General features: G+C 38.5%; 1 protein-coding gene across 7 annotated transcripts in view; it reads right to left on the bottom strand.

Moving 5' to 3' along the window:
- The window catches only part of RBMS1 (RNA binding motif single stranded interacting protein 1), a 148,380-nt gene that overhangs the window by 41,349 nt on the left and 81,452 nt on the right, over positions 1–25,579 (bottom strand). For all 7 annotated transcript variants that reach the window (XM_068687676.1, XM_068687671.1, XM_068687673.1 and 4 more), the window contains exon 2: positions 24,907–25,082. In XM_068687676.1, coding sequence (XP_068543777.1) covers positions 24,907–25,082 — 176 coding nt within the window. The remainder of the gene's footprint in view (positions 1–24,906; positions 25,083–25,579) is intronic.

A 25,579-nucleotide genomic window follows, 5' to 3' on the forward strand; every position in this document is an offset into this window, starting at 1 on the left:
TTGTTTTTACATAAGAAAATGAGGTAACATTAATAAGTATAGATAAGCACTGAACCCCAAGAGGTTCTCCATCATTGTGTAAGAACTGAAAATGAACTGAAAAGTATTAGAAATGTTATCAGCATAAGAAAGTGCAATTTAGGGAAGAATGAAATTTTGCCAGATCACTTGCTAAATATAACATCAGAGTGGCAGTTATGGAGTAGCATTGCAAAAAGTTATTTCAAAAGATGACTAACCCAATTTCAGCAGAAACTGTATTAGTCTTAAAAGTTCTTAAAAAGATGTAAGAAGCCTAATACATAAAGTTAGGCTTTCAAGTTAGATTAGTTAGTCAGGCCTACTTAAGAGTCCTCAAATTGCTATGTAAAATTGTGTAAAGTGATAGTTATTTAAGGGTGAAACCTATCTATAAAGTGCTTTCTTCCTAAGGAACATTTAAATAGATTTTTCAGTGTATTCATCAATTTTCGCAACCACTTTCAGTTTTGCTCCCTTATTGCATTTAGAACTGTGAACATCTGCATTGACATAAAATTGAACTATCCATCTATAGCCTTAAAAGGTACACAGGTCTATGAAAATACGTGTATACTTGTATATACCATGCTAGAAGTGACAGACATTTTGCCTAATAGTTGTAGCATACACTTCCTTATTAGCAGCAGTTATTTTCCAATTGAGTCATTCCATAGAGAAAGCTTTATACCCTCTTAGTTCAAATTTATGAACTTTCTCTGGAATTTTCCTGCAGGCACAGAGTAAATGTACACGTTGTAAATACACGAGAGGCAAACTGCTCAGGAGCACGGCTCTTCAGGATCCACTAAACTCATGTCCCAGCACTTGCAGCCAGCACTTGATGGCCAGCATTCTCCATACCCCACTAGCTTTCCTATCCTTGAAGTGAAAAGCTACATAACCAAGATGATCTTGTCCCTGCTACTACTTCACGTCTTGCAAGTACTTCACCAGGTGTCTATGTAGACAAACAACCAAAACAGGTATAACCCTCAGTCAGTATGGTCCCTGAGGGGAACTGGGGGCTGGCAATGGACTGTACTGGCCCAGATACTGATGTACACCAGCCAACAGCACCTAAACATGTGCCTGTGTATATGGTCCTTACAACGACCCCACTGACCACCTTCCACGGTGCAAGGCCGCTGGTGATTTAAACCACCGTCCTAGATAGCACGGCTCCTGCAAAGAACCAGCTGCTGTGGAAGACGGCCAAGAAACGTCAGCAGTGAGTCTAGGAACAAATCAGAGAACCAGCATAACAATAGCAGCTATCGCCAGGGTTTCTCCTACAGTTTTCCCTGTAAATACTGCTCCCAAGTGATAGCTCTGCAGTCGCCATGAAGCACAGAAATGCAGTTTGCCCCACTTCAGCCTGACCGGCGGGGGTACAAACCCCTCCTTGCTCCCACCATGTGGTCTGGTACTAGGGGAAATTACTCCTTACAGTTCCTCATTAAGTACTTCCTTCAAAGGATGACTGTCATGAAAATCTACTTCCTTCTTCCTGAATTCTGCAGCCCTAATGCTACTGCTACCACAGGCTCCTGCACTCAACTGCTCATCTGAACTGAGATCTACCAGAAATCAGTGATCTAAACTAATACATATTGGTGGGCAAGTGGTCCAAACTTACAAAAAGGAACATAGCAAGCAAGAGAAAAGTTATATTCCAAAGGTGTCTGTGATGTTAGATCTTGCCTGCAGATCACTGATCCTCACAAAGCTCAAGCACATCTACCTGACTTAGGCACTGCTGATGCTACTGCCCTGCTGCTCCAAAGCATTACAGCATGCTTGATAAGACTTGTACCAAAGGCAGGGCACATCTCTCAGCGTTGGCAGAATCACTTTCATGATGATAGGTGATTGCTCATTCCCTTTCCTCTAAAGCAATTAAAAGCAAACAAACTTTTTTCTTAATTTAGTGCCAATCTTGAGAAATAACTGCTAATCTTGCTAATAACAAGCAACTAGCTATTACTTAGTAAGTAGGTTTTTTTTTTCTCCCAAAATAACATTGAATAAATTCAGTGAAAGGGTAAAGCCATATATTCAACAGCAACTTTTTTTTTTTTTTGTAGTGCTACTAACACATTCTCTCTTTAGTCTGAATTATCTTTGGAGATAGAAAGGTGTTTTCAGCTTTGAATCTCATTTTTTTCATTGGTACAGCACTTCTACTAGCATCAAATAATGTATTAAGAAAGATGGGGCTTGGGTAAGTGCCAGGTAAATAATTGCCAGGGTAGATTGATTACAGCATTGAAGGTGGTATGTTCAGTAACAGGCTATGTACCAGTGGACTAGCTATCTTCATAGGACAGAACATCAAGACAACACATATTTGTTTAGAACATTAAGAAGAACTTGCTCAAAGGCCAAGTTAGGGAGATTTCTCCCTAATTATCAGTATTGCTACTGATAGTGGAAGGGTAACTCTGCCAACCCATAATTCCTGCCAGGCACTGTGAACATCAAAATACAGCAATATAGCTTTGTTGATACTTTTAAAGTGTAAAGCTTGAAGCAAAAAAACTCAACATAAACTTTTAAAAAATCACATTGTTCAGTAATGTGATGAAATCCAGTACAAGTAACTGCACACATCTATTACAAATAGCTACAAATACATTATAGACATTTAAAACATCTCTGAAACATAAATTTGGCAACCTCCATGATAGAGGTGATGAAAAAAAGGGTCTTTAAACTCTGTATACTGATCAAATTGAACCAGTGTTTATTTTTCTCCCTTTGTACATCTGCTAGTATAATGAACATACTTGCAAATGTGCAGGTGATAAGGTGCCATCATGAGCATGGCAAAGAATGGGGAATGAAGTAGCTTGAAGGCTCAGCCACAAGTGCTATTTTGAGTGTTGAAAGAACTTATCTGTGTGTGTATTAGGGGAGGTACAATAGGAACAGGCAGTGAGAGGCTTGATAGGAGTTGTCTGGAATGTACTGTTTAAGTCTTTGTCTACAGCTTAACCTCATTCCACCAAGCTCAGTACTGCCCTTTGCAGTATTTTCCAACTGTCTTTCAGCTTGTGCAGTTAAGGGCTTTCTACCACCTGGCTTTGACTTGGACCCTAACCTCTGCAAAAGGACCTCTGCTATTGTGGAAAGTCTTTTAGAGTTGCCTAGCTCCTCTGTCTTGAAGTGCGCAGAACTTTGTGTTGAAGATCGACGATGCTCTCTCTGTGCTGAAGCCAAGTCTGGCTGTAAAAAAGAGCATTCCTAGAGATCTTGCTGTTATCCCTTACATTACTATAGTACTACAAGAACACCTATGCTATGCAGAAATGATGCAGCATATCTTCTGTGTTTATTCTAAATTATATTTTAAACCTTAGCATCTTATCACTGCCCTTCATGGAATGCTCTTTATTTTTAAGAGCCAGAATCATGAGGTAAAGCCAGGCATGGATTTCACAACACGTAAGTGGCTCTGAGTGCATGAACTCACTATAAGGTAGAACTGTGAAAGGAAAGAGAACCTGGCTGAGCACAAAAATTCCAGGAAGGAGCCAATGTCCTCAGTGGTTGACCCAAAAACAAGAGAGAACATAAACAATCTGATCCAGCCAGGAGGGCCATACAGGAGAGCAGATCAGTTAATCCTACAATGCTTTGCAGTTGCTGAATGCATCTGCATCAAAATAAACCTTACTTTAGACTAGGGTAAACAAATAGAACAAACTGGATAAAAAGAATGGGAGAAATACTTACAAAGTAATTGCTGTACATTAACTGTAATACTGAAAAAGAAGATGCTGGTGGGGATGCTTAGCCCATAAAAGACCTTTTTTTTTTTTTTCTTCAAACAGGTCCTGAATTAGAGCACAACATGGTCAGTGTGCAGTTTGCATACACACAAGAAGAGGAAAATTTTTGCTTGACAGGGAATATTGTTCTTTTATATGACCCCAAATAAATGCACGTAACAATTACTGATTTCTCTGAATCACTGAACTTTTAAGCTAGCATCCTCAGCTCTCCAAACCCAAAACATTCTAATTCTGAGACAGCACAACTAAAAAAAAAACTATGCATAACTGAAGATTGTAATAGCCAAGTCTACATCACAGTCTGTACCGTACTTGTAGTCTACATGTACATGTATGTGGAAGCCCAACCAGTTCATCTTGACTGAGACCCGAAGAGAGAAACTTGAGCAGTCTGTGGGAAGGCCTCACCTATGCTGCAGTTCTCAGTCTCTGCTCCTTTTGCACCAGGTGGTATCAAGAAAACAAATTTCCTTTAACTGAGAAAAGAGTCTAAAGAGTTGCCAGCAAGGGCTGACTTGGTGCAGCTGGCTCCCATACCTCACTGCTCTTCCAGTGTTCGGGGCATTTCCAAGACAAGAGCACAGCCAAGGGAACATAATCAGCCCCAGCAATCTTTCCTCCTGGATCCAAAAAACAAACTCAGAGCAGTGACTGAGCAGTACAAAAGGTTGTAATTGGCTCCCATACTCTCTCATGTCTTGGAAAAGTGTTGTACTGAAACTCAAGCTCTTGCTTCCTTTTAAGTGTAGATAAACACTTTGTTGTTGTTGTTTCTCCATGAATAAAATCTTGTCTTTGCCAATAAGAGGAACTACAGAAAATAAATGTCTGTATAATAGTGATAGTCCTCGTGATAGCCTACTCCAATCCTACCCCAACTTAATTACGGGTAAATGTGCTGTTACAAAAAGTTGATAAAGAAATTTATTCCATCCAGATGAATACTGGGTTTGAAGAACAGAACCACTGGTTGCACAATCTATAGCCATATGGTTTCCATTTTTAAATTCTTCTTCATCATGTTTGTGCCCTAGTGTAGAAGGAGGTATCATGGGAACATTTTGTCTGTTTTGTTTTCTGCTGTTGGAAGGCACGCTGCTCTTCAACAAACGCTTTAGAAGTCACTTGCTTTATGGTCATCAGACATAAACATTCGCTCACCAGAGTGCAATGAGTACCTACCACTGAAAGTTGGATCAACCGTTTTAGTGTGTAGTTTAACATTACAAAAAAGCTGCATTTATACTTAATTTTACTTGCATAGTTAACAGGTATGCGTAACGCAGCTTAGCGTGAGTTGTGCTTCAAGATTGTTCTAGATTTGGTTAATTTGTTTGGTTTAGCAAAAATTCCTACCTTAGCTTCATATATTCAAGCACTAGGTTAATCAATTCAGCCAGATGTGCCCTGCTTTGGGCATCTGTTCATAAATTTCATTATGCAGAAAACAGGACTTCCTCATGAACCTAAACTAAAGCTGAAGCTCTGCTTTGGTGACATTTCTGTTGTACGGTCATGTGGTTTTCACAAAGATAGTTCCATTATTTCTTATTAATTATCTCTTTGACTCTCCAGGACTTCAGAGAGAAAGCTGGCATTCTCAAAACAGTCAAGTAACTCTCATTGTAGTTTTAGACTGTTTTACTCTACAAGCAAATAAGAGCTAACCAAACAGATTATAATTTATTATGATGGAAACTAACTACTGTTTTACTTCACTTTGCAAAATTGCTAAAATTACATTTTGTCATTTCTTAATGAAAAGATTATTTTTTGATGAGTTAGAATCTACATACAAAAAAAAAATCCAACACAAACCTTTCGCTTTACTGACAATTCAGTAGTCTTTCATGCTGCTGTAGATTCTTTGCAAGATTAAGAAAACTTTTTTATTCCCTAATTCTTTATTTAAATTTTGCATGTTTTCATTTTCAATAAAAATCAATGGGTAAAAGCATATACCATGATCATTACTGACACAGTTACCAACATTAACATGCTGCAAAACTAGCTTTACTTTGGTACAAATGATCATTTTTTAGGCTCAGCAGGTTACAATTCCAGATTTCACTGAGAAGTAAAGGAAAGTGGCAAAAACAGATGCAAAATCAGCAATATGCTATCAGATCTTATAGATATCAATCTTTAGAAGAACAGATGCTTAACATAAAGGATATATACAATTCTTATCAGTGAGGTATGAACATATGCTTTTTTAGTTTCTTGGACAATACGGATTGTAACAGAAAAACAGTATTTTATGAATAGGTTTTACAGTGTTCTAGCTCTGCATAAAGTTTCTACTCCTTATAGCTAAAAGGAACTATGAATTCAAAATGGTCATGAATAGTAAAGTGACACACAGGAAGAAGAGTTGGGAGATTATTTTTCAGCTACTTTTTTTTTTTTTTTTAAGAGTAGTTATTTCCTGGTTTAGCAGAGGATGATCTGTGGGGATAGGAAAGAAATGCTTTTAGAATCAGGAAATGTTTGCTTCCTCTTGCTTTGTAGAGATGTGAATAATCTCTATCCATTGCATAGAAGCTCACTAGAAGTCAAGGAAAAAAAAAGTTAGCATCCTACAGCTATTTTTACTACATTTTGCAAAGGTTTTCAATTAGTATGCTCGTTTTTGCACAACAGATTGATTATCTTAAAAGCATGACCCACTTTACAATGCCCTTTCATTTAGCACAACTGATGAAAATTGCTTTTTTAGTATCTCTACGTATTTTAAACATTTAAGACTTATTATAGCTGACACTAAATCAGCATTCTTAATGTGTGTAGCAAAACAACAGATTTCCAACAATTCCCTGTAGAGGTTTATTCTCCATCAATCATAAATCCCTGGAAAAAATATGGCAATATGTTTATTTAGTTTTTCTTTAACAGGTTAAGAATTTTGCAATATATAGGGGGAAAAAAAAGCAGTTACTCTTCACTACTATGATAACATGAACATGAAAAAAAAATCAATGAAGCCTCCCCCTCAAATAGCTTTTGGGTTTGGAAGGGAAGGAAGGCTCTTTCTGGTATCAAAAAGAATTCAGGATGGTACTAAGTGAAAAAGTCACAACAGCAGTAGAATGGAAATAATGAGATCAAAAATTCTAAGTGTAAATCTTTACATTAGTGTGGTGACTTTTTTTGTTAATTTCAAAATTAAATGTAAATGTAATTTCAAATGAAATGTAAATTAATGAAATGCAAATGTCAAAAACTTAAAAACAAACATGGCAAATTCAGAAGGATTTGCAAGCATCTGTTGCCTTTGTTGCTTCACTGAAGATGTGAATACAGATATTTAGCAAAACTATGATTAATAGTCACCCACACTTTGGGGTGAGATTTTTAAGCCCTGAGTCTTGGCCTATCATCACTCAGCTGCAACATGATTTTTCGTACTAAGCACATGGTATTTTCACTGAAGCTAGTTAATGATGCCCTGGCTTCTCTTCCTTTGCAGCAGAATGCCATCCTCAGCCAGCGCTTGGAGGGAGCCACTCATGTTAATCATTTTTGAAAATTACACTCTTCATTCTTCACATAATTGAAAAGCAAACCAAAAATTATACACCTGTGATGTTCAATATGAGGACAGCAGCAAGCTGTTCAACTTGATTTAGTCTACTCATATTTAATTCCCATTTAATATTTCATAGGCCAGAGAGATGACAATGTTCAACTCAGTGGTAGGGAGGGACTGAAGCAACGGCTCCAGACGTGGAAAAAAGAAGGGGCAACAACAGTGAAAGTGCCTGAGCAATCTCCTTGCCCCCGTGGAGATCTTCCATGTCTTGCAGACACCTAAAGATTCTCATCACCCTAATGATTCTTATGAAAGCCAGGATACCAGCAGGCTGGTCCCAAACTTGCTGATCACACATCTGCTTTAACTCGAAGAGGTTGTAATAACAAGATGGAAAGAAGGAAGAGGTCACATGCTGTGAAGAAAAATGAAATTTCAGGCAAGAAACTAAGACAAACGATCCCATTCAGCGTCTCTTACAGACGCTGCCCCTGCAGTAACCCAGCCCGACTTGTGACAGGCTGAGGTGATTTAGCATAATCTCTGAGCCATCTGCTAGGCTGCCTATCAGCTCAGTAGCCTTGTTACTCCACAGTTTATAGGTTAAGCAGGATAAATAACCTATCAGAAACACAAATGGATTTGCCTCTTTGACACACTTTGAAGTGCAAATATTGTGTAAGTAACCATAGCCTCCTTTCTCCTAAACTGGGGGAAAACCATCACAGTAATGCATTAATCTAAGTATCTGTTCTGTAAGAAAAGGAAATTATGGTTATCATCACCTTTAACTGTTTAGCAGTAAATACTTCATACCTTCATTTTGCCTACATTTTTAGGAGTTTTTCTAATTATCTGTGTTAAGACTTACACACTAAATATTTTAAAAGTGGTGAACTACAGTTTTCAAACTTATTTTTCAATAGATGCAAATTCTGGTTGACGCTAAAAACGTTATTTACTGCTGACATCCTACTGAGTTTAATGACCATATTAGTAAAATACAACTATACCTTTTTTCCTGTTTGTTTTGTTTTAAATATTTAAATATTTTTGAATTACAATGCCTTATAATTTATTTAAGGACAGAATATGAAATGATGCACATAAATTATTGTTACATTGAATGGTTTAGAAACTTATCTACTACTATGATACTTCTACCACAGTACAATGTAATTGATGTGAAGTACTCTTACGTTGAAAGTATTATAAAAAGTTTTACCATAAGACACCGAACATGAAGATCAATAATATGAAAATGATTTGTACAATTACTCAACAGCTAATTACAAACAGATCCCTGAGTTGCTGTAAATTAACCTTCACACAATAAACAACCAGTAGATGGTACATCATTGGAAAAAAATCAAGAAGTCTGACTTTCAAGTCCTGCCTCACAGAGCAGCCAGCACTTCGCAGTCCACACCATTCACTGTCCAGTTTAGCAAAGAAAACTTTGGAGAAACCTATCTTACAAAAAGAGATAAATAATTCAAACATTTTGGAGTTCTCAGTTAACCTACTTTTTAGGACAACACAATCATTCTTATTTAAATAAAACATAGGATAATCTCCACGTTCTACAGCAGTTTGCTGCACCTTGCCTGTGCATCTGCTGACAATGTTCGGGTACATGGGACAGGGTTACACTTTCCTACAGCTACAAGGTAGAACAACATGTTATTTTAAGAAAGCAAATGTTAGTCTCTTACCTTAACACTACAGAATGGACACCAAGTATGTCTGGGTTAAGACTGAAATACTGAAAAAATTTGCATTTTAAACCAACCCCCATCAAAAGCCAAAGCAATATTATTTGAAGATAAATTACCATAGTTCATGCTGCTCACAGTAAGAATATAAAAAATATGAGAAAGCATAAAGTTTCACATAGTCATGAAAGATGCAGGTTTTTTTTGAAAATCATAATTCATTGGCAAGCAAAATAATAAAGTTCTGAACAGGTTTAAATTACATTTCTGGAATATTATTTCTACTGTCTGGCAATTTCTTTTATCCCCTTTTTTCCATACTGAGAAATGATCACCAATCAAGACAATGGTTTGGGAAGATGAGAAATTAAACCACAGATAAACGCTAATATGTATTTATAAGCCAAGCTTGTGGCAGCTCTGCAGACTTGCATGTATTGATTTACCACTGCTAGCCGCTTTAATCTGAAAGTAAGGCAGTATTTCTACACCCAGGCATAAATCTTGGCAAATTCCAGCCTCACCAATTTTGCAGAGCCTACACTAACAGCTTGAAAGAATAAAACTACCAAGACATAAGAGAGCAGTTCTTGTTATTCATAATTTATAACTCCTTTCTCCTGCCTGTGCTAAGAAGTACAAGATCAGCTTGGGAGCATAAATTAGTCTCTAGATTGTATACCTAAAGGCTTTTTTTTTTTTTAAATTCCTCCTCATCCTCCATGCAAGCAGGCCAAACTCTCATTCTCAGCATGTGATGCACTGTCCTTTTTTTCTTTGGCTTTCCTAAGTTTATTTCTTTTTCTTGTGGGAAGGAATGAGGTACAAGGCAAGGGGAAAATTAATTTTTATCATCACTGCCCAATACATTTTTTCCCTTGTTTTAATCAGAACAGCCTCAATCAAAAGGTGTTTTTCTGGCTACAATCCAGAGTAGTGTTAGGCTAACTCCTATCTGGATAGACAGGCACGCACCTATTAATCTTACAATCCTATATTATCTATGAAAGATAACTCTAATTTATTCTTGCCTATTAATATCACTTCTAGAGGAGGTCACTAACCTCCACTTATACCCTCAGTTTAAATACGCGATGCCCCAAGGAATATGTTGAAAAAAGCTTAGAAGCCATGAGACTGGGGATTGGCAAAATACAAGGGCATTTCTGGCCACATCCCCTTTCCTAAACCCTGACCCACTCCTTAGCTCTGAACTACAAAAACTGTCTCACACATTATGTACATTATATATAGACACCTATGTAAGTACATACTATATATATGAACACATACAAACACAACTCTCAATGATTGTTGCTGCATTTATTTTGCATGGATGATGCTTGGTCATTGGAATAATGCTTCTCATTGGAAACTGTTTTTAATTACCTTCTGTTTTTGTAATACTAAGACAACATAAAACCAACAATACAAACCAAGCTGCTGGGTTAAAATACATCCTTTGTAAAGACACCTATTTGCTTTTGCCTGCATCTTGTGCTAATTTAACACCCAATCTTGTAAAGTGCTGACTGCCCCTCTCCTTTCTAGAGGGCAGAAGAGGAAAAAAAACAAATACTTCAATACGTTCAGGTAACTTCTAGTCTCTCTGAACTGTGTTTCAAAAATGCTTCTTTTCTGAAATACTCATAATAACATCCTGCTTTCAATAGCTATTCTGTACTGGAATTAACACCTAATTATGAAGCGACTGTAAAATTAATACTAGAGTCTGATCTCCTTTTATTTCTGGTAACTTAATGTCAATCATACTAAGATGGCACTAAATGGACAAATTATCCAAAATCACTGCTAGACCTTCCAGAGGCCTTGCCCCCTTAATAGCATGGCTTGTAGGTTTGATCCCTATTTGAATTTGCTTCTCTACTCTCAAGTCCCAGCTGTGCTGAATAGCAAACATCTCCATTTCAATAGGGAAAATGGTTGGACTAAAGTAGTTCTCCCCAGGGGTCAAAATACTTCAGAAGGGCATTTAAGTGGCTGTATGTTATTGAGCGGAAACATCAGCTCACATATTATTGATTATAGCCGCATGGCTCTGTTGAAAAGATGTCTGCAGTAGTATTAAGTGCTGAGATAGGGACAGAGGAGTGTTATGCATTAAAAAATACTATCCATCTGTTGCCAAATTTCAGATACATGAGCAATCACAAGCTGTAACACAAAATCTAATGTGCAACCTTTGCGGCTGATGTGTCAGGTCACATTCAGCGACACTTCTTCAGTTTCACACTGCTTCAGATAGACAGCCTTTTGAATATTGATTGAAGCAAGCAGGAGGCAGAGCTTGATTTCTGCAGTTTTGCAAAGAGAATGTAATAGATACTTATCTGGAAATTTGCTTTCGGTAGCTAAAACATACCATTTTCTTTAAAAACACCATTAACCTGTTCTGATCCCATCACTGTAGCTGCTAGGCAAGTATAACTGAAGTTTTCTGAAACCACCGCACATTCAGCCTATTCTTACTCGTGAGGTGCAGACAGACATACAGACACAGCACACTCTGCACTACCAGACTGTCATGTAGACTATACCTGAGCTAGCTGAAACTAGTGTGATCCCCCAGATTCTCCTCTCCAGTTATTATTTTATTTTTTTTAATGTAATGACTATGTCAAATACCCCCATGGAAGGGTAAGTCAAGTGTCCCAGGCTGCCCTTTGGCTCGTATGCACTGGGAAGCATCACAGAAGGGACCATACAAAAAACACGTTCTGGTATAGCACCATGAAAAAATCAACCAGCCAATGCACTACAAACAAGTCTAAAGTCAGCGAAGTTCTGTATCACACACATCACAACTTTCTTGAACAGATTCAACAACATATGACAAGATGGTAGTTCATACGATACGGTCACAGTGTTTCTGGGCTTTATGGACCTATACAGACCATTTTTCTTTTGTCTTCTGAGAGCTTGAGTTGACTATTCCTTTCTTGTAGGACAGCAAAATGATTTTTTTTTTTTTCCTGAAAGTAATTAAGTGCTATGTGAAAGAACCCAGGGCTTCTATACTTCAAGATGAATCTCAATGCCTATGCTTCAGATTCTGGAATAGTTCATTTACTACTTTTCCAAGCAACTTAAGATGTTTAAATCAGCTGAAATTGAAATCTTGGGAGTATTTTTGGCGAAAACCACTCAAAAGCAGGCCAATGTCGTGGATGCAGCTATTTCCCAGAAAAGGGCTGAGAATCCAAAGAGGAAAAGGCTGTACCCAAAGTCAGAAATCCACTCATTAGTAAGGAGTTAAACAGTATCTAGGTCAGTCGACAGTCTTTCCTGCACAGCCTCAGCTCGTTGCACATCGGAAACGCTGTGTGGGAAGGCCAGGGAACTGAACTCACAGACCAAGTATGACTCAGACTGCAGTAATTTAATGACACTTTGTTTCTCTTAAATTATCCTCGGGATTAAAAGAATCCACACCCTCAACATGAAACCAAATCAGGGTGAAAGGAAGAAACCACAAATTCATGGATCTTTGAGACAACAAAAGGTATCTAGAAGCAAATTTAGTAGTAAGAGGAGAGGACAGAGCCCTTTCCTATAACATACTACATGGTCTGAGCAGCAGAAGATGAAGAATTTGAGCCTCGGTCAGATGTTCTTCTGAAAGCCCTAGTGGGGATGATCTCAACAAGAATGTCGAGGAACTGTCTGCCAAAAAAGCAGAGGAGAGCTGTCACAGCCAAACACCAACCTCCACGACAGGAAAGCAATTTGAGAGAAATAGCCTCAACATTTCCCCTGTCGTTGCAGAAGCTGAACATTTGAGCTGTCAAATGTCTTTGGCACCAGGATGAGAAGACAACTACAAAATCCTGAAGAAGGCAGAACACCAGTGACCCAGGCCCAAATACAAATACATTGAAACCCCTGAGGAGCAGTTAAAATTCCTGCAAATTCTGTCCCACTGCACAAAATGGACGTTTGGACAGGACACTAACAAACAGAAGAAAACAGTGCCCCCAGAAGTACTCCTTCCTGCGGTGTAAAATTACAACGATTTGCTCTTTCTTCTGTACTCAGAGATGCCTCCTACCCTTCATGTAAGGGAAAGACAAAAAAGGCACGCTAACTAATACAAAAAGAAGAGAGAAATATACCCTAAGGGCACTAAAATGTCTTCTGTCACAGGAACTCATTATTTTTCTCCTAGAGAAAAAGAAATTAATCTCTCCTTTTTTGTGGAAAAAGAAAAATTAACAAGATCACTGTGCGGAGATCTGACGTAAACAGCAGTGGATCCTTTTTTCAGAAGTGTTTTTATGAGTATATTTTGATGTACATTGCAGACCAATTATAAGGAATTAAGCATCTCAGTTCAGTAAAGTATATTTGGACGTATTCTATTTCTAACATAAATATCTCATGGAATTTTATTTTTTTTAAAAAAAAGAGAGAAACTCACATAGTTTTCAAAACATACATCCCCCATACAAAAATCACTAGGATGCTTGGTCAGCAAACAGCTCTCTTTGAAAGTAACATCTTGCTTATGTTTCAGCTACAAACACAACCATGGAGGAGTCCCAGTCCCTAATCCCCTCTAGTAGGTGAGGTGGAGGGCTCTGCCCTGAGAATACAGACGTTGTCTTTCCCTTATCTCAAAAAGAAATAAGACTCTTAAGCTTTTTTTCCTCTGGCTATCTACCCAAGAACATCTTAAAAATTTGGGCCTGTAATCTACTGACACCTACCTAATTTTTTCACCTTATCAACTCTACATAACTCAGTTTTACAAAATGGTGAGTTTGTGCTCTTTAGACTACTACCACAATCTCAATTCAAGTGTTAGACAGGAAACATTTCATCACTGATAGAAAGAGCTACCCATTCTTCCTGGGACAAAAACTCTTTTCAAAATATTTAATATTTGCAAGACTGTATAATTCAGAGCAAGTCTCCTAGACTTCAAAGAGAATTAAAAAATATGTAACTGAATAAGCAATTAATGGAACGGGTGGAAAAACCTTTATAATTTCTCATGGAACAAAGTAACATGCAATTCACTTGGGAAGAAACAGAAGACTGGGACAGATGACTGTGTATTTTTATAATGTCATAGCTGAATATTTGGAAGATGTTCAAAAAGAATTGATCTTAATTTACATAGTAAAGAGTACATTCCTGCTGCGGCCACGGTATGATGATGGATTGTTTTCAGTGGCAGGCCTGGCTAATGGCCTTTCACTAGTACTATGTACCTCCCTGTTGCAACATGAAAGCCCTGTAAGCTGCCACTGTCACTGAGGAAAAAGCAACACAGAGCAACACTTTCCCTCATAGTATTTGACATCTGCAAAATATAGCAAATAAACTTTCAGTAACAAAAAAACAGCCTTAACAATAAAAGTTCAGACAAAGCCTGCCACCACTCTGCAACACAGTAAAAGCATACAACAAATGTGGGGTGTTGAACACAGGTTATCTGAGAAACAGAAATGTAGGTGATTTACAAATGCTCCTTTTCAGGTCACAGAACTGCATACAACCATGTGAGGAAGGAAACGCAGGATGCTGCATCAGCTCCACCACATACCCTGCCAGGCTGATACCTGCAGGCCCTGCAGGGGAAGAGTCTCTCTCTCTCCTCTCTGCCAAGCAGCTTCTCCAGAGCTCCGCCAAGTTATTCCCACTTAATACAGGGGAGGTTTCTGCCCTGGGGTTCTGTACAGCTATGGGTCAAAAAGAAGAGGGGGGGGGGGGGAAAAAAAGAAAACAAAAGAAAGAAAGAAAGGAAAAAAAAAGTACCAGAGACTGCAGAGTCTATCTGGCACACAGCAATTGCATAGCTGAAAATCTCTGCCTTTGCTATCAAACAAATTCTAAGTCCAGGTTATGGAGTGCTAAGTGGTTTTAAATCCTAATACTGGCATTAGGAGCTGTGGGCTCCTGCAGGTGCTTGGTGCTTTCTAGGATTACTCTTTGTGAGCACACTGCAAACAAACAGAAATTAAGCTTGCCATTGTCTTGTGGGCATAAGTAAGCTTTTCTGTTTTACATGGGGTTTGTTAACACAAAATGAAAGAAGCAAGAAACACCAATTCCTTGGTGATTTCACATATGAGCTATATAAACAAATAATAAATACATAAAAATAAGTACTGAACTGCAAGATTCTGCTGGTTTCCAGACTCCAAAAGCTCTTCAGCTCTTCAGTCTATCAGGAGTGTCCTCAAAATCAGAAGTAAGTAGCTTGGCTCTTTTTCTGGGGTTTAGATATTTTTTATTTCTGACATTTAGGGTTTGCAAATAAAAGATTTCAGACTGCTCCAGTATTTGTATTATTGAATTATTTATTGAGTTATTTTTATCACGATTTTGTATCTTCTGATACCATAACATTTATTTCACTACTGCAATCACTCATACATGAAAGAAAAAATCCTTATTAACGCTCCAGAATAATTGGTGCTATTTTGAGAGACTTCTGAAAGCTTGGTAGTGACTGTATGTAAAACAAAAAGCTACTCTGGGACTTGAAATACTGACAATATGTAAGGTCTGAGTGAACAATGTTCTCCTAGGCAAAAACACTGATCCACTGCTCTGTCTTTCAAAGATAGTATGCACAATTATACAGCTGTACAGAACACAGAGAAAACAAAACAAACAAAAAAAAACACATATTTGGGGCTAATTAGATCAATTATGATGGTAGAAATTACCAATTATCAATTAATGCGATGTACTTTTTAAGTTAATACCCAAATCATTAAGTGAAATAATGCACAATTTTTATCGTAGGGGATTTTTCTTACGGCAGCAAGGCAACAGACTCCAAGATTTTCCTCTTTTGGGAAAATAAAATACTAAAGTGAGTAAGAGAGGAAATTGAAATGGAAGGTGTAGGATAGGAGTACAAATTTAAACATACTTTTTCTACTGAAATTGATTCCGTTAATGATTAACTCAACCCACACAGGTTATTTCAAGTGGAATATTTGTACTAGTAACAGTGTCAAAACAGACCCTAAATCAAAGTCTTCTTTTTTTGTGTTTTCATTGGTGCTTTTTCTTACTTTTCCGTGTATCATAATATTATCTACATCCAAATTAAAATTTGACTTTTTTCCCAGATACTGCACATCTCTCTGCAAAGATTAGGTATTTAAATGTTAATTCTTCTCCCAGCAGCCCTTTAGAAATCTAATTTTCTACAGGGTTGGTTTGAGTCTATAGTAAGGCACTGTTCAAAGTCAACTAAGGCAGCTGACATTTTTTGAATGTGAAAACATGACAGAATTTTAGAACTTGTGGGAAAACAATTGAGGACCTAGGTCTAACATTTTGAGATGTTTTTTTTTTTCCTCTTCATTTGTTTAAGGATAAACACTAATTTTTCTCCCAATTTCCTCAGTTGCAAATTTCACTGGAAGTAACAGATCTGAATTTACTTGCTAATCTACAATTGCTACTGCTTTCACTCTGCAGGTAGAACACAGATGTTTATTATCTGGGTTTCATACAATCTGGGGGTGTTACTTTTTCAACCCTATATGCAGCTTGGCAGCAATGTGGGAAAAAAAGGTTGAAAGGTTACTGAATGAAATGGCTGGTCTTATAATGTGTCAACATCAGATGGCTCATTTTTTCCTTTCAAGGAGTTAACATTACATAATTCAGAGCTAAGCAGAACTAACCTTTAGCAAACAGCCAGACTTCACAAGATTTCTAAGAGTTATGTGAAACTGCATTAGATATGAGACATCAGATACAAGAATCTGTTTGCAAATACAGACCCTGCTTTCGACTCCAAATGGTATTCAGGGGAAAAGGAAAGTTTAATGTCAGTATGCTGGGGTAAAAATCAACCTAGGCTCTAAGCCGACTCAGTTCTTAAGTGGTTTCTGAGCGAGAATCCTGCCTGAATTGTCTTTAAGAGGGACAGCATTTGGCATCCGCATTGTGGCTCTCACTATAGAACATATTAGGGCTTGTTAACACTTCCAGTAGTCCCCTGAAATTAAACAACCCCCTTCAAAATGTTCTTGAATTACTGGTTATTCTGATGAACAACTGTGGTGCTATCACCTCCCATCTGAGATGGGCCCCTGCCACCGGGGGGGAAACTGGGACTGGGACCCTGATCAAAGGCATTCCAGCAGCTGCCACAGAGCTTTTTTTTCCTGCGGCTCTGCGATAGGGAACAAGGGTTGCATCTCTGTAGAACAAATACCTGCAGACTTGCAAATGCTTACACATTTTACAGGCCCTATGCTACCAAATCAGCTTTTTGTTTCCCAGCTAGAGATCTTCCACGGTGGTAACTTTTGCAGATCTGTTTTCCTAGTGCTCCTTTTACAAGCAGCTGCGGCTGAAGCATTCCTTCCCCTCTCCTCGCCCCCACTTCCTAAAGGAAATTCCATGGGATCACCTCTTCTCCGGCCCCACGCTGCAACAAAACTCTCATCCCCCGGGGGAGATGGAGCTTGGGCAATCGCTGGGTCCCAGCATCTGCAGCTGAAGCCCAAAGGGGGCCGCTCGGTGCACTTGGAGGCAGTTCTCGGTTTTAAGAGGCTGTGCGGAGGAGAGTGGCTGATTGCTGCTAGGCTATTGCCACTAAATGAAATGCTCTGTTAGAAAAACTTTACTTCTTGCTTAAATTTGAAGTCTGATTGCAAAATGGAAAGAGGAAATTAAAACCATCATATTCGTTTTAAATTCAAGGTATCTCAAGAGATTTTCTGCATCCAGAGGGCAGGACTCTAAGACAACATTTTTTCCCCCCAATTACAATTTCCCCACCCCAAAAATAACATAAATATATAATTATATTCTACAAAAAGGCATTATTGTTCAAAGAAGAATAAAACAAAACATCCTGAACTCCTCAGAGAGAATTTCAGTGTGGGTTTCATTTGATCATGACTATAAAGCTGTCTGAATTTTATTTCTAATTAAAGTGGAAATATTAATGGGAAGACAGAGATCCTTTGCATCATGCCATGTCAGTCACTTTGTAATATGACTGCTGAAAGCAGTTGCTGAAAAATAAAGGAAATTACTGTTCAAACCAAACATTACCTCTGCAGGCCATTCCCAATTCCCATGGCACAGCACGCAGATGCCTCACCAAGGACTGCGGAAGCCAAGCCCTAACAATACCAGGTCCTGCAGTCCCCATAGCAGGAGCAACTGGCTAAAGGACACACAAAACCAAATGCTATTTCATCTCTGATGTAGGAACAGGATACTTTCTTTTGACACCAAGAGCTCATCGATGAGGCATCCGTACCTACGTGGCAGGCTGCAGCAACACAAGGGTCAGCAGAGCCAGTTCAACATGCCGTGCTGACACCCAGCTGCTCTTCTGCCAGCCTGCCCTACTGAGGAGCTGGGTGCACCCAAATGGCCCGGCCCTGAAGCAGGGGCTACAGGAGGGATTTTGGTGCTGTTCTGCATCCCGCAAACATTTAAAAAAAATAAATAAAAAGCCTGCCTGCATGGGCAGTGCAGCACTGGTGTAATCAACACAACTTCACCATCTTTCCTGATATACTTGCTGCTTGAGCAAAACTGGATGAAAAAAAGTACAATTAAAGGAATTCTGCTGCAGGTCGCACATACTGAGCAAAACCCAAACCATGCCAAGTCCTTGAAGAAGGAACAAAGAAAATTATGCTTTTACCGCACAGCATGGAGCTGAACATTAAAATCACATGCTGTTGAGTGCCTAAAGGATTCACCCTCCTAGAACTAAATGCTGTTCTGTAAAATGGGCATTATTTATTCAGTGATATTTGCAGTAATACCATTTAAAAAATTAACACACACATAAGCCTCTAAAGGGTTAAACTCATCCATTAAGGACTTCTTTCCACCGAAAAAAAGTAAGAACAATAGATAGGCTTCTCTTCCGATATAATCAGTACTAACATTGATCCCAAAGGGAACAGTTTCAGGGACAGATGTATCACACAATTACATGACATGAAATGATATTCCACATAATTATGAACACAATATTTCACTGCACCTGACAGACAAATCATGAAAGAAAAATGCAAGAAAAGAGGAGAGAAAGGAACTAAGAGAAAATACTTTAAAGAAAAAAAATTGAGAACTTGGGTTTGAAATGTTCAATTCAGCTTCCCCTGACCTGCACCATCTATCTGAAGGGGTCATGCTCATGCTACAGACATCTCAGACTGTGAACTGTGCAGCAGCAACCTGTCCAGACCACTCTCCCAAAGGAGTTAAATGCAAAAGATAGTTGAACTATTTCCTAAAGCACAGCCATGTCTGATTTCTAATGAGATATGCTAAGTAAAATTAGCAGATTTCTTGCTCTGAACTGACTGCAGCGATGACAGCTCCCTGCTACAGTAGATGCTTGAGCTCCAGTTCACAACTTCTCAGCACTGAGCATATTTGAATGAGATGGGAAATGGCAGCACAGGAGAGGTCACAGTTACATGAGAAGCAAAGAATGTGGAAATGTTAACATGCTAATGGCTGTCGCACAACTTAATAAAAAAATAGCATTTTATTAAGAACAGGGAACTGAAACAACATTTGGGTGCTCCTGTCCCGAAACAGGGAAACATTACAGTATGAAACTATTAAAAAAAATAAGTTCCCATGCTGTGAAAACATAGCACACCTGACTAGAATGTTTCAAATGGCCATTAGCTTGCCATTTGTTTTACTTATGCCTGGGTTCATTATGCTGAATATTTAGGAAAGAGTCCTTAAAATAGTCTCTCAGCAAGGTATATGATTTCCCAGTGCACACAAAGCAAAGACAACCACTACAAGGTTCTTATTTTATGTTCTGACTGTCCTGGCACAGAACAATGGTCTGTCGTGGTAATTATATCACTAACTTTGTTACCTTAAAACAGCTGCTTTCCTAACTGTAATCCCATTAAATACCCACTTCATAACCACCCAGGAATAATTTAAGGGGGAAGGACTAAGTGAAACTGTCCAGAGCAAAAAACAGATTTCAAAAATAGTATATAGACAAAAAACAGCTCAATAGAAGCAACATAGCACAAGCAAACAGCCTGGAAGGGAGCAGCCCAAAGGGTGGGCTGGCTCAATGATTTACACTGAACTGAACAGGCAAGACCTGGGCTCAGCCTCAGAGATTGAAATCTCACCCTGGGACTGGGGATTGTCAGACAGAGGAAGGCTCTGCTGCATTATTCTGATTTAATCATGTAAATGGCACAAAAGGAGCTCTCTGAAGAAACGCAGCTCTATAGAGATGCCATGCTGCAGGCCAGTAAGTAAATCATAAGCAAGAAAGTGGTAAGCTCAGGGCTTTGGAACCATGCGGCTTGGGCAAAAAGGTCATATGTAGTGAAGCACAGCACTTAGTGGAAGCCTGGAAAGCACCTAGAAAACGTGTCAAAGCACGTTAGACTCCTGTCTGAATGTCCCAAGACCCAAACTCTTAAGTCTCTATTCATATAAGCTGTCTCAATGATTTGAGTGAAATAAATGAAATTAATTTTATCTTACATTTTTTGAGATGCAAATATGAAATGAACTACAAGAAATGACCATCTCACAGCCAGTGAATAGGAATGTACAAGCAAAGCCTAAACAATGTGTTCATAACCAAAAAACTAAGACAAAAACAGCTGAAGGAGGCGCATCAAGTAAATACTGAGAGCTGCCCTGGGGCAAGGGAGTACTATCAGGCACGGCAGAGGCCACCACTGCTCCAGCAACCCTGTAAAACCAGCACAGCATGACAGGGGCTCACTCAGTACAACAGACCTCATGGTTTGGGAAAAGAAACTGCGCCGCAAAGTCAGCCGGAGGGAGGGAAGCAGAGCGAGCGGCTGCTGAAACCGCTCCACATCCCATGGCCACTGCTGAGGTCAGGCAGCTTCCTGCAGGCTTCCCCTGCAGGCTGTTTACTCCGATTTCTCCTTTCCTCTGCTTTTGTCCTTCTATTTAGCTGATTTTTCCTGCCTAGCCTCCCACAGAGAAGATGTGTCTATTGCACCTCTTGCTTTGCCTGCCCTCACATACCTAATGGTGAGCCCCTGTCACAGACAGGAGTGACTCAGGCAGTGTCCCCTCACAACTAGGCCTATTGTGACATTCCGTGACATTCCTGCAGTGAACACAACACCTATCTCATTTTGCCCCTGGCATGACTAATATGAAGAAATTTGTTTTCCCAATGTCTAACAGGAGTATCAGGCTTGAGTTTGAATGCGCTATTCAGAGACGTGGTGGCTCCATTTCCCGCACAAAAGCCGGTAATGCTGCCTGGGAACGGCTCTGCTCCCAGGTAAGCCTTCACAACAACATTATAACGTGGTCTTTTAATCTTGGAAAAAAGGAGAAAGCTTCACCTGACAAAGCGTTAAAAAAGAACCACACAGATGAAGGTGGAGAGTAGATTTGCAGAGCCATATACTGGCAAAATCGCGCTCTCGCCACAAGAGCCCTTTTCCACCGAAATGGTGAAGAGTTGTTAGGTGTGCTGGCAAATACTGCACAGCTGTGATACAACAGGAAAGCGAGCCCCACACTTCTATGATTCGATAAGAAGTTTCTCTACTGATTCACCAAAAACAATTACTCAAAATATAAACATGGCCAAAATTAGCACTGCTAGCTGTAGTGAGCAGTAACTGAAGCGAACGTACTGACTAAAGGCAAGCAAAGGAGTGTGTGGCCAGACCCACGTACACAAGAACTCTGCAGAATTTTCTACCTCGCGTTCTGAGTTGATTATATTGAAAATAGGATTTCTCTGCAATACCCATCACTGAAAATAACTTCTCAGTACAGCGTATGATACAAATCCATGACGATCAGAGGGAAAATCTGTGCAGATGGGATCCTTCTGGCATTTGTGGTGACAATGACGTTTTTCAACCATTATTTCCTCAGCCCACAGGTGTTTTTCCATCTTGTTTGACAACAACCAAAGACAGAAAGCAAAGCCAGTGATCCTTTTCCACACATCCACTGACAACGGCTGACTGCCAGGCAGCCAGCCCACCTCTGCTGCGCACACAGCAGCCTTCCTAGCCCTCCTGGAACTAGGTCAGCACCAAGGTGGGCGCTCTCATAGGACAAGATCCAGCCTATGGGGAAAAGGAGCTAAAACTACTCCCAGTAAAATCTAAGGCATTTTGAAAAAGCTCAAGAAAACACTTTAGAAATCTGGAGTAAACAGCAGCTTCTTCATTGACCTCTGTGTCCAAGATTATATTCTTCTTTTATTTTGTATTACATTAGCTTAAAAATCAACTGTGAACAACTAGTTTTGCTTTCTTACTGTTATCTGATAGTTCAATATTCTACACTTTTTCTGAAAATATTGCAAAGAAATGTTCAAATCTAAACCAAAAATGTTCTTTTAAGCTAAAACAAACAAAAAATTAAATTAACGAACTCCACAAATACATTTGTTAATTTTTAAACCCTCAACCTTTTATTTTTTTCCCTATGAATAAATTGGTGGTATTAGTTCAATAATAATAATAATTTGAAAAGGCATGTACATAATTTGTCAATAATATAATCTATTCCAAACACCACAGAATATATGTGCATCTCTTTTCAATATCATGTAAAAGATCATTTACTTCAAGAAGTTTTTAAAACGTTTTAAGCATCTCAAGCAGAAATGTTGTTCAGTGAGGTATCAGACTGTTACCAGGTTTGCTTTCAACAATATCTTGTCCTCTATGTCCTAGAAGTTTAGGCAGATCTTTAGGAATAGGGAAAAAAACGCATATGAAACTTTCCATAGTCTAAAAAAGTGAATTACTGAGCTTCTGTGAACAATGAGAGAGTGCAGTCATCTCTGTCTTACTGAAACATCAACAGAGTTGCTAAGGGGCTATGTTGGCAGTGAAGTCTAAGGCTCTTAATAGATTACCCAGATTTTTGAAAGACGTTCCAAGCCTAAAAATTCTGGATATCTCACTTGGTTCCTCAGCAGAAATGGAGAATTTTGAGACAGGACTTCCTTTCCACCCAAGCAAGACGTTAAAGAGAAAAATACTTCACAGGAGGAAAAGCAAAAACCTTCCAGGTGCTTAAATTCACTTCAGAATTCATTTAATAACTGCATGGCTGTAGTTTTTGCCAGCTGCTAACTTGCAAAATTAATGCCAATCCAACTACAATTACATATTGAACAGAAAAAAAATAAAATTAAATTAAAAATAAATGAGCATCTTCGGCTATCCAAGAGGAAAAGGACTAATTACAGAAAAGTACCAAACGTGTCTCTTCTAGGATGCTGATGCATATTGATGACATCTAAGACTGCACACAGTGTCTTCAGAAAGAGGATCAGGAGCTATAGTAACCACTACCCAAATACCGGGTGGCTCCAGTGCAAAATAACCTCACAACTCCACCCTAATGTCAGTGTGTGGGCCAAGGTTGCTTCATCATCTCAAGAGATAAAAATGGCGAAGTAAAATCTAATTCTGTAAAATAAGGATTTGTAACATGAACTAAAATTCAAGTATTAAGAGGTCATCGTCACGTGGGAAGCTGTAAAAACATTCAATTTATCAATGAATCCTTAAAAAAGACTGATAATATGTTCCCTTTTCCATAAAATATATTGACTTCATTTACTGTTGGCAAAATGACCAAATATAAATATTATTTTTTTAACTTCAAGATAATGTAGCAAGTTGCTTTTATTATAATAGTAAGATGACTGATACGACTATTATCCTGAAAGTCCAAGGTTTGTTTGGAAAAGAAACAAGATTTAATTTTTCTCTATAAATTATGCATCTGGTTCTTTTTTTCAGCATTCAAAAACAAATGTAAGCTGGGATACAAGACTTTTTTTTTTTTTTTGACAGTTTCCCTGGCTGTTTTGCTAACTTGCATTGCGATCTTGGACACGTTTTTACATATCCCTATTCCCATATCTGCTAAACAGAAGATAACGCTATTTTAAGAATCTTGGACAGTGGTGTTATATGTAAAACCTAATGATTCTCTATTTGTTCAGAAGAGATCAGGATGTTTTCTTAAAGGTGGTATTGCACAAACAATGTCTTCAAAACGATCCACCATGTGCACTATACATTTCAGAATTACTAAGTACTTCAGAGAGTCAGTAAAACATTTAAGAAAGATGATTTTAAACTGTATATACACAACCTAATTGCACAGTCTCTAGACATCTGACACATATTTGAAAGTAACTAGAAGGCACATGCTGCTGTAAAAATGAAAAAACAAACCCAAGAACTCACACAAGCAGAAATCTCGTGTTAACAACATTGCCTGAAAACCTTCTGCTAAGCCAAGTCTACCTGGAACTCCCGGCAGCACTGAGTATCCTCATGCAGATCCACTTCTTTAAATCATAATTGTACAGTAATGTACAGCCAACATAAATTAGTCTGAAACTAGGATAAGATTTCAAATGCACATTATAATTTACAGCAATACAAAACAATTGCTTGAGGAGTTCATATCAGCAGATTATGTTAGCACTAAACAGAGGAGAACCTCTATTGCAGGTTCTTAATAGCAAGTTTCACATTCAGGTGTTAATTTTCATTTACCTGTCATATCAACAGCATCAGGCAGCAGAACAGGTGACCATTGCTTTTGCGTGAGCAATACATTGGTCTGTCCATCACCATATTTAAATTTTCTGTGTTTCTCCAAAGTGCCAAACATATTCTGTTCCTACTGATTTCCATGCAAGCTGAAACTTGCCATCATACTACAGAATGACGATTTTATTTACAAATCTGTTTTTCTTCCCTCATAGCCCAAACATTCATTTTGCATATCTACTACTAGCTTTTAAGGTATGATTTTTTAATTTGTATTTAAGTATAGTACTTACGGTTGGCATAATTTTACCAGGTCCTGATCAGTGGTGTTTGGAGGCAGTGCTCTGATGTAAAGGTTTGTTTTACTTAATTGATCCCATCCTGAGTTGCTGCTGCTACTACTGTTGTTATTACTGCTGGTGGTGCTGGGACTAGGAGGAGCCATTGGGTGGGCTGGTACAATGGACTGCTGCAAAGGAAAAAGTGTGTTAGAGTGAACTTCAGACAGCAATCACAGTATGCACATTATCTCAGTCTACAGCAGCCTATTGAGCATTTGGAGCACTGTTTTAAATCTGTACATAGTTATGTATTTTAAACGCTCCCACTTCCATATTGTGTTTGGGACAGGACTCACAGGTGCATCTGAATGCCCAACTACCACCTGAAGCACGCTCAGTGCCTGTCACAGATCCAAGTAACATATAACCTCTGCTGAGTACTACTCATATTTTATCACTCTTCATTGTGGCATCTGATACGAAGATGAAGTAAATGATATTGTTCTAACAGGTACAAACTAAGTTTATTTCATTATGACTATTCCATATCATAAAGGAACATTGTAGCAGACATGAAGATAACATTTGTTTAATCTATCAAGAAATATAAAAATAATTAGTAACTTCTTTTTTCTCTCTGCTGGCTTTTACTACTTCACACAATGCATATATGTAGATATAGATA

The sequence above is a fragment of the Anas acuta genome, chromosome 6 (assembly GCF_963932015.1).
Source record: "Anas acuta chromosome 6, bAnaAcu1.1, whole genome shotgun sequence".
Taxonomy (NCBI): domain Eukaryota; kingdom Metazoa; phylum Chordata; class Aves; order Anseriformes; family Anatidae; genus Anas; species Anas acuta.